This window comes from the organism of the source record quoted next, unplaced genomic scaffold, assembly GCF_019419815.1.
Source record: "Pyrus x bretschneideri cultivar Hongxiangsu unplaced genomic scaffold, Pyrus_bretschneideri_v1 Contig1, whole genome shotgun sequence".
Taxonomy (NCBI): Eukaryota; Viridiplantae; Streptophyta; class Magnoliopsida; order Rosales; family Rosaceae; genus Pyrus; species Pyrus x bretschneideri.
In genome coordinates this window covers 8,823,315-8,834,256 of record NW_025999390.1, presented here as the reverse complement: position 1 = coordinate 8,834,256, position 10,942 = coordinate 8,823,315, and the positions used below count along the sequence as shown (strand labels likewise).

At 37.3% G+C, this 10,942-nt stretch overlaps 1 protein-coding gene across 1 annotated transcript; it reads right to left on the bottom strand.

Annotated features, from left to right (window-relative positions):
* Positions 1 to 8,483: 8,483 nt before the first annotated feature.
* On the bottom strand, positions 8,484 to 10,649 carry LOC103935602 (F-box/kelch-repeat protein At3g23880). The gene is given in 4 exon segments (XM_048583927.1): positions 8,484 to 8,830; positions 8,833 to 9,209; positions 9,212 to 10,267; positions 10,501 to 10,649. Coding segments are annotated over 3 exon segments (1,377 nt in total). The 5' UTR covers positions 10,137 to 10,267; positions 10,501 to 10,649; the 3' UTR covers positions 8,484 to 8,755.
* Between the last annotated feature and the right edge of the window lie 293 nt (positions 10,650 to 10,942).

Sequence of the window (10,942 nt, the reverse complement as noted above, 5' to 3'; positions counted from 1 at the left end):
CTATTTTAATTCATTCGGGTTTTGTTTAAGAGTAGGGTTGGAATATGACGCCTAATGTCTAGCGTGTGCGCGCCTAACACATACTAAATTGCCAATAATATACAAACAATGGTACGAGCTAATAGCAACATACCTTCCTAATGATTTTTTGTTTACTTACTTATAATGAGCTAATAAAGGTTTATTTACGACAGCGTCCCCCAAAATTCATGCTCGTTCTCATTTTGCACCTTGAAACTCTTTTTTTTTTTTTTTTTTTTTTTTTTTTTTTTTTTCACTTAACCTCCTAAAACTACATTACCTCTCTCACTAGTCACTATGCCCTTTTCTTTGTCCATACTGCCAAATAAACTGACGTAGAACGTTTAGCGGAGGAATTTGAAGCACAACTTGATAGGTGTAAGGAGAAGATCAACAGGTCATGAGTTGCACACTATGATTTAAATAGCATTCAATATGTATAATTAATCTGGTATATTACAAATAGAATAAATAGGCAATGTAAGTGTTGCTCTAAAGATCATATTTTGTATTCCAGATTAATCAATATAGTCTTTGAGAATTCTCTCACTTTTTTCTGGTGGATTCCAGATGAATCATTAAGGGTGAACGTGAGGATCCCTCAGTTTATCTTCTTGTTGCGTCAGTTGGCATCAGAGTAGGTTTGCCTTGGCTCGATGGCGAATGACCCGACGAATGATAGGACTCGTCCTGCTGGGGAACTAGTTTCCAGGACAGAGTTTGACGCCTTTGCTACAAGCGTTGAAGAGATTCGGCAATTGCTTCTCAACATGGGAAACAACAACGACAATAATGACAACAACAATCTACAAAACGATCGGGAAAACCGACGTGGTGGTGGTAGAGGCAACCACAATGGTCATCGTCAACGAAAGGCTAGTGAATCAGATTCTGAGGAGGAGGTCGACTAGCCCGAGAACCCATACGCTGCTAATCAAAATAACTAACAACCCATTGAAGATTACCGTTTGAAGGCCGACATTCCTTATTTTAATGGTCATCTATCCATTGAAGGATTTTTAGATTGGCTCGTGGAGGTAGAGAGATTCTTTGAGATTATGTCAGTACCGGAGGAGAAGATGGTTAAGATAGCAGCTTTTCGCTTGAAGGGAAGTGCGGCTGTATGGTGGGATAATTTGCAGAAGTCGCGACAAAGGCAGGCCATATAGAGAAATAGGTTACGAGCAACATGGCATAGGATGAAGCAGTTGATGATGGACCGTTTCTTTCCAGTAGATTATGAGCAACATCTCTATCGCCTCTACCGTAATTGTACCCAAGGTAGCAGAATAGTAGAAGATTATACCGATGAGTTCCTACGGTTGGCAGAGAGAAATTCTTTGAATGAGACTTAGGGGCAGACAGTGTCAAGATATGTCAATGGATTGACGACGTCAATACATGATATAATTGGGTTACAAGTTTCCTGGGATGTCCATGAGGCTCAAAATATGGCTATGAAGGCACAACAGTTAGAGAAAGAACTAAAAAAACATGAACAAAAAGAGAAGAAATTGAACTATGGCAATAATAATAGTTACCATAGGAGGGCTTGTGTAGTTGTCGTTATTTTTGACGGAGAAGTTGCAGAGGTGAGGTTGGGAGAGAGATGGCGTCGGAGTCGAGAGAGATAGTGTCAAGTTGAAATGAACGGTTAAGATCCAATCTCAATCAAATTCAACGATTACTATTAACTGATTTAAATATAAAATTATATTTAAACATTTTAGCTTCAATGTTACCGAACAATGGTCAAAGGAAACTGAATACCATACTGAAACTTTCGGTATTGTTCGATTTTTTGTTTTTCGGTTTCTTGTATTTCGAGATCGGTAAAATTCGGTTCGGGTTTTTTCAGGTATTTTTTCCAGCCCTAAAGAGGCACCGTGAGAAAAAAAAGAGTTTTAGGGGGCATTGAAGTAAATCAGCCTGGAATGAATGAAGTCATGAATCGGAGGGTAGTGAGAAGTTAGCGGAATTGGATCAAATTAAGAAGTCATAAAGTCAAAAATCATATCATTTTCATTATGATTATAATATGTCATAAGTCATTTGGTAGGAATTGAAATGAAATGTTCTTCTATCAGACAATTGAATAAACATTGTGAAACTATGGATTTAAATTACGGATATTTTGATATAGACGCTTCAGTTTTGAATTTTCTAAATCAAACATCTATGCCTTTTAATGATTTGATTAAAGTTTTTATTGTCATAATTTTGGTGCTATATGCACATTATATTAACAAATTTCCTATAATCTAGCCTTTTGATTACACTCCCCTCCTTTAGAGATAATTGTAAAAAATTTTAAAAAAATTAAAAAAAAAGTTCATTAGATTCAATTTACTTTCACAATAATGCTACAATTTAGCAATAATTATCTATGATTTAAGATATTTTCTTTCCAAAATAGTTTTAAATATTTTTAAATCCTCCAAAATCAAACGTACCAAAATAAGTTTTTCTTTTAGTACGTTAAGAGAAAATAGGATTGAGAATAATATAAATGTACTAATACACAATGTGTACAAAATAAAATGTACCAATATTAACAACATGTATCAAATCAAACGTACCAAAATTGCAAATAAACGTATCAATTAACGATTTTTGTAAATTCAAACGTACCCGCAGATAATATATACGTAATATATTGTACCTAATAATAATTCGTCAATAACTATACTAAAAAAAAAAGCAAAAAATATATAATTCGACAAAAAAATTGAAAAAAAATTACACGGAGCTTTTACGTTGATCACCAACTATTTGAAAAGAAAAAACCATTTGGAAAAAGAAATAATATTAAATGTTTGCATAACAAAAAAAAAAAAAAACACAGTGATTAAAAAAACATATATGGAAGAAAAGAAAATATAGTTTAATTACCAATATCTCCACTAAATAAGGAAAAGTGCATCATGCAGATAAAATGATAAATTCAAAATTATTTTAATTTTAAAAAATAGAGGTGACTATTAATCAAAGCACTTTAATCAAATTTAAAAAAGGTACAAATGTTTAATCTAAATGATATAGAAAAACTGTAGATGATTCTAATTTTCCCTTTAAATTATTTATCAAGTTGACTATTTACTTCATTGTCTCGTTACGAGGTTCAGATGCACAATATGATCATATAAGTATTTGTTCGACAAGATAAATTGGACTTAGGTAACATCCCTCACTAATACAAAAGGCTCTCATCCATGCAAGAGACTTACCAATTCAATACATTTTTTTTTAAATTATTATTATTAAGAGGAGAGGCAAGGATACGAAACTTTACAATTATTTAGAGGAGAGAGAAGTTTCAAACCTCGGACATGCGGATGGAAACCAACACCCTATTCACTAGGATGTTGGACCACATGCTACGAACTCAATAGATCAAATAAAGTACTATGTATTCTAGCTTCTGTGTTTTTGTGGCTCTTTTGAAGAAAAAAACTTATATGACACGAGTTTTTGTGCCAATAAAATATAGGTGCTTTTTTAAACTTTAATCCTTCAAGAAGATTGAAATTTAAATTAAACATAGTGTTAGATTACATATTGATTATAGTCCCTTGACGTGTCCTTAATTCAAAATAATTAATGTGCATTTTATTTAATGTCTCTCATTAAATATTTAAATTTATTAACATACAAATTTTAATTTATTTTTTGACCCCAAAAAAAAAAAGTTTTTATTTATTTATTAATTTTATTTAACATTCTTCATGTGACAGCCCGTCCCGAAAATATCAAAAACGTACGTGTGAAAAGACAGTTTTGCCCCTAGCTCGATTTCGTTACGTTTATTGTTTGTTTTTGGGGTTTTGTTGGCATGTTTGGTGCCACACACACCTTCCCACACACCACAACCTTTCTCCCTGTTTCTCTGCACCTGTCCCGAGCCCCATTCCTTTCCTTTTTCTTCAAAAACGTACGGACACACACACAAGCACACTAAACCTCCACAGATCGAAGGAACTGAATACATATTCGAGCTCGTGAGGCTCGTACGAGTCTAACCATACCATTTCCAGGTAAGAACTCCAACGTTTTCACGTCGATTCGACGATGTCTGATTTGGGTACTATTCATGCACACGTGATTTCTCACGTTTTAGGGGAAATGAAGCTATAGATAGCTTGGTGAGGTCCCAAGGAGGCTCGGAGTAGTTCGTTTGAAGGAATTGGACGTCGGGATTGTTGGTTTCGAAGTTGGCCGGAGTTGGTTCGATTTTTCAGGTGAGATTTCGTGGTTTTTAGCCCTTAAAAGTTGTATGGTTGTGTTCCTCTAGTTCTAGGCTTCATTTTGGTACCAAAATCGTGGAATTTGGTTGAAAAACGAAGGAGTTAGGACGTTTTAAAAATTTTCCAGTTTTCCGGCGCCGGCGACGTCGCCGGAGGTTCGCCAGGGAAGAAGACGGAATATTCCTGACGCCGTTGACGGAATCTGTCAAAGCTGACGGAATATTCCCTACGGTGTCAGTTGACGCCGTCAGCGTGCCAGGCACGTGCCTGCGCGTGGCCGGCGCGTGCGGCGGTGAAAATTTTTTCTAAAAATTTGTGGATGTTTGTGAGGTTGAGTATATCACGTTGGTGTATTCATACACCCCATTTGAGCAATGTATGAGAAGTTATTTCGAAAGTTTGGTTATGTGCTTTAAAATTAACGTTTTTATAGTTATTTCGCATATAGGTGAGACATATCCCGAGGACGAGCGTGGTCACTCGAGGCAGGGGGGCTACGACCCTTCCACTTATCAGTGAGTGGGCTTTTGGTTTTCCGTATATACCTATATACTTATATTTTCCCAGAATTGATATAAATGTTTATTAGTTATATGCCATGCATTATATTATCGTCATTTATGCATTATTAGTTGCATTATTGGGCGTATATATTTATATACATATGCATATTTGGTGTTGTGGACGCACAGGTAAGTGCCAGGTAAGTGTTATTCATGTTTACATTCAGTAGTGATTCGAGATGCTTAGAGAGCTCATAACCTGCACCCCCGGTGTTAGTGCTCCCGCCCAAAGTAGGGCACAGTCCTTCACGTGTTGTTCACCTCCCGCACCACACGCTCAGCTTGGATCCAAGTTAGGTGCACAGTCCTGTCGTACAGACCACTTTAGGTGGTTCCGACTCGTAGGTGACCCGCGATTATTCGCACAGCCTTCACGTGATCGTAACACTAGAGTGTTTATATGTATTACACCCAGGCCTGTCGTACAAACCACTTTAGGTGGTTCCGACTCGTGGGCAGGTTTAGTTATTGTGATTGAGATCTGAGCTCTAGATTCAGCCGTACAAGTCACGTTAGGTGACTCCGGCTGCCAGATTATGTATTATTGATGTGATTTATACCTGAGCACTTGCATTTCATTCTGAGGTTCTGACATGGCATATTCTTAAACATGATTGGCATATCTATATATACGTACATATGTTTATTTTCTGGGAAGTATACAGGTTTTACGGCGAGGGGTTAGAATCTTGTTTTTGAAATGGTTTTCGAAAAGCTTTGTTTTTGCCCACTCACGCTTTTGTTTTGCGCCCCTCCAGGTTCTAGCTGTTCAGTTGATTTGGTGGTTTCCCAGAGGGCTTTCCCGGCATTTCTGACAGACGATCACCAGCATAGGGCCACCTTCGGGTGTACTGTTGTCGTGTCATTTTAGTTTGGACTGCTTTAGGCTTTCTGCTCTGAACTTGTGTCTCACTTACGCTAGCACTTATTACTTCTACCTTATGTATGCTAGTTTTTATTTATTCGTACTTTTACGTTACTACTTTATTAGCTTCTGCACTGTGCACATGGCTACGTCACTCCCACGTGACGGCCAGCACGCCCTGATCTTGTTCGGGGTGTGTCACTTCAAACTTGATAGACTCAATTAATGTACCTAAATGTATGTACCGAAATATATTATATTGAACTAATGTATTTAAATATTAGTACCAAAATGTATGTACTGAAATATATGCACCGAAATGTATTATATTAAATTAATGTACCTAAATGTGTGCACCAATATGTATGCATCGAAATGTATGTACAAGAAATGTATTATATTGAATTAATGTACCTAAATGTTTGTGTCGAAATGTATGTACCGAAATGTGTATACCTAAATGTCACATCCTGGCCCGGGGCAAATCAGGTGACGAAGTCAACACAGCTCGATTTGGGGTCCTAGTGGACATTCCAGGTCGGGGTGTGTCACTAAATGTATGCACTGAAATTTATTATAATGAATTTAATGTACTTAATGAAGAAGACAAAGTACATTGAAATATATTGTATAAGAAAAATTAGTTTATCTAAATGTTTACAACAAAATATATTACAATATATGAAATGAAAATTATAATTATAATGAAATAAAATTAATACATTAAAATTGGGAAGAAAAAGAGAATTAAAAAATTCAAATGTAATTAATAAATGAGGTTATTAATGTATCAAGGGACTAAAATTATATTTTGATCTTATTCATGGTTTGAGTCTAGAAGTCATCTTTGCCAAGGATTAAAATGAAGTTTTCTAAAAATATGTGTAAGTTTTTTCTTACACATTCTTATTTTATTAGCACGTAAGACTACGTGATAGTATGCTTATGTCATGTAAGTTATCCGATTGTAGATGTGACTGAAGGCTACCCTTTCACAATTTTGTTGTAACAAACCATATGATTCAAAGGTTAATTTAGATCTAAAAATTAAAAAATACACTCAATCAGTGCTGAAATGAAAATCCAGGCAGGGGTTGTCCCGGTATTAAAAGATTTGGGGGAACAAAAACCTAAAAAGCAGGTACATTATCCATTCATCCATGATCCATGCACCCATAGCTTTCCTATTCAGAGCCTTACGGATGAATGCGAAACAGCGGTTGAAAATTTAAAAGAGCTGTATGCATGAATGCGAAACAGCGGTTGAAAATTTAAAAGAGCTGTATGCATGAATGCCTATGTTTGGCAGGATCAGGACCATTGCCCTTCTGTCTTTCAATTGTTGTTCAAAAGCAACTTGTTTGTTGCGTCTAGTCGCGTCAGACATGGACTTCCTCAACATTTAGCTTCGTCACCATTGACTTTTTTTGATATTCTAAAAATGAATTGTTATTAGCATTTCAAAAATCTTATTCTACACTTCCAAATTTTTTATTAAAAAGAAAAATTACACTTGTGATGACTGTAAAATAAGATTTTTATAGTACCAATAACACATCTCATCTAAAATTGGAAAAAAAAGAAAGCAAAATTTCAAAAGTTTAACCAACCTGATTCCATTTAATTTTATAAATCATGTACTACTATGAAAAACATAATACGTATCTTATGAAATAATCATTTTTGGTATCTCTTAATAAAAAAAGGACGTGTGAGTCATCACCTAATGATTAAGAACTAAACTAAAGTCATGAGCTGAAATTACAAAGTACTTGTAACTCAATCGTAGACAAGTATAATGATGTTTCGTGTTCGATTATTCCTTTCATAGTTTAATTGATTAAAAAAATTTGTATTTGATTATTCCTCCTATACTTTAATTGATTAAGAAAAATCATCTATTTTTTCCATAACTTAAATAATTAAGAACATCACTTTTATTATAACTTAATTAAGTAAGGACATTTACCTCTCTCTCAGTCATAAGTTGATTAAAAACAGTACTGAGTTTTATCGGTTCAATTCATTAATTCAATGAAATCCATTTATAGAATCTGAGTCACTCTCAATTTTCGTTAATTGTTTTATTCATATATTTTAGTAAATTTTCCATCAATTAATCAGAATATATTATATTCCTTTCGGTCTAATCCTTCTCTCCAAATTAGGGTTCTCATTAGGGGATCAGGATCCTCTCCTAATCTAAGGATGAGGATCCTCATGATCAAGAGATGTGGGCCGTTGGATGAAAATCCAACGGCTACAAACAGGAGGTCCCTTTAAAGTTATAATAATTATAACCGTTGGATTTTCATCCAACGGCCCACATCCCTTGGTCATGAAGATCCTCATCCTTAGATTAGGAGAGGATCCTGATCCCTTATTAGGCATTTCTAGCCTACCAACTTCTGAATCCCTCCAAAAAATCAATTTCTCAAATTTTGGTGCAAATACTGTAGGCAAATATATATACCTGCACAAATAGAAATAATAATCAATGAATAATACGAACAAACGAAACAATTAATGAATTAATCGACAACGAAACAACCTGGATAAACTAATGAATTCAGAACCCGGTACACGGAAACGGGGTGCACGGAAGGAATGTACGGCGAGGGATAACGGAGACGTCACAACTAACGGATAGGGTCACAAAACGGGTAACTGTGAAACGGAGACGATGAAGAATTGTACTGGAATGTGAACCCAAATTTTAACGAATGCGATCTGTTAATTTCGAATTTAATTTGGGGCTGCTTAAATAATTGATGCTTATAAGGAAGTTAATAAGGTGCCAGAAAGCTTGGAGTCGCCAACAAAATGGCGCCCACATCGATACAAATTTGTGTATTTATATATACAGAGCGGAAAACATAGCAGCTAAGGTTTCAAATATAAATCCCCCTAGCTGTAGTAGCACTTCGGCCAACCAATCGGTCAGTCGAGCTTCGCCGGATCCAGAGACGTCATCACCCAACGAGCGCCACCTTACCTCGCTGCCGGAAAACTAAACAATTTGCAGAGGAAAGCTCAAAAGCACTCCGACTCTTTTTTTAATTTCAAAATTGGGGTTTCAGATTACGAGTCGGACTTGGACATGGCGAAGAGCCGGCCGGGCCGGGGACAGAAATCAGATTGCTTCTCCGCCTCTGGCTGTGGGAGGAGCAAGGCTCTCCGTGTACAAAGCCACTTGAGAAGAGTGTACATCCCCGGCAAAGACGGCTCGGAAGTTTCTGTCTGCCGGATTGTAAATGACTAGTTTCCTTTGATGCAAGAGGATTAGAATCTCCCCGTTCTTCAAAATACTCAGAAGTGACATCAGCCCTAGGTATTCAGAATCCATCTTCAGCGGAATGGTAGTGAAAATAGACCAAGATGCCTTGACCCCGTACTCGTTCATTAACCACACCTGGTAATCAGACCCATGAGGGCTGTGAAGCATACTCAGCCGCCCTCCTAAAACCCCCAAACCATAGAACGAGAAATTCTTGTCGCCGTTGCCCGGTAGGGGACTTGCCGGTACGTCTCCTCCGCTATATCGAAAGAAACGATTGAGAAAGGCCTCTCACCATCACCGTTTGCGTAAGCTTGATCAGTAGTCTTTCCGCGGCGGACTGCCCAGTGGAGAGCCCCGTTGAGTAGGGTTCCGACAAGGTTGAACAGAAAGTAAAAAGGCAGGGTTTCGGACCTGGCTCTCCATGTATTGGTCTTCAAAGAATAAGTGTCAAGTTGGGTGGCGAAAACGCCGGCCTTACTTGAAGAAGTGGCCCTCACTATTTTATAGTCTTCCTTGCGCGAATCGTAACCGAAGCCATAGAAGTAATCCTTACCGGAGATTGTCGACAACTTTGGAGCTGCATGAACCTGCCTGGTGGATGGATTATAAATCATCATATCTTCCGAGTCAACCACCAAACACACCAGACCGTTACAAGAGCCGACAATCTTCATGTCTTTGACCGGCCGCCTCATTGTCACAGAGTACTCATGCTCCGCCTCCACGACGCTAGTAGTAATATTAGCACCAGTTGTGCCGGCTGCTTCTGCCTTTGCTTCTGCTAGACTTTCTGCTTCACCGTCGCCACGGGATGGCATGGTTGCCGTTGCGGGTGCATCAATAGTAGTGGTATTAAGAACTTGTACGTGGACGGACTGGAAGAGGGACAAAGAGGAGAGCATGAGTCGTGCTCTTGACGAAGTAGTTTTGCCGTGAGTATCATGATCATGATCACAATCATCGTCATCGTCATCTTGTTTGGTATAGCGGATAAGAAGGTGTGACTTGACAAACTTTGGGTCGGAGATGAGAGCACGCCATGGCTTGCATACGCTTCTGAAACGAAGGAGGGACTTCACCGGCAGTTGCAGCAGAATTTCCTCCACAATCTCATAGGGAAGCTGCCGCTGATCATCGTGTTCATGATCCAATAAGGTTCCCATGTGATATACAATTGGTTGAGGGAGGCTTGATGAAACTTGAGACTTTGAGTTCCACTATTATAGAGCAATCACTGCAATAACTTAAAGCGCAAGTTGAGAGGTGTGATCCTTCACCGACATGTGAACTCCATCTGTCATTTTAGCATCTATGTATAAATTAATAAAAGACTAAACATAAATTAGCAACTAGTACTGCAGATTAACTAAACGATAAAGCTAGCTAATTAAACAAATCTTTAACAATATACAATAATAAACAAGGATTACTTTGTGGAACTTCCATATCGACTCCAGAATGAAGTCAATGATATTTGTATCGACCTTATTGAATTAACATCACCAAAATATGACTGCCTAGACTAACCTGTAGTAATTTGGAGCTGCGGATAAGCATAAACAAGGCCTATATATAATAAGTTGGAAGATAATATGCATTGGAAGCTAGCAATAATATAAAGTTCATAATAGACATATATATGATAACCACGATTTGCTGCCATTCAACTAACGCATCCTAATTTCAAACGGATCAAATTACTTTTACATATAAAACCAATCAGTCTATTATAAAACATCATTCAAAGTAACAGGAAAGTACTTTAACCTGTATACACAAACGACCACATATAATTGAGCTTGAGTTGAGGTTTAAAAGTAGCTAAGTACGTAGCTAGTGAAGCAAGTATTGTAGGGCGGCCGATTTGGGATCCATGAGCTTGAAAGATCAACCACCCGTCAATATTTAATCTACATATGTAACACTATTCTCTTACCGGCTAGCTAATGTATTGTATATGTAATAAGGA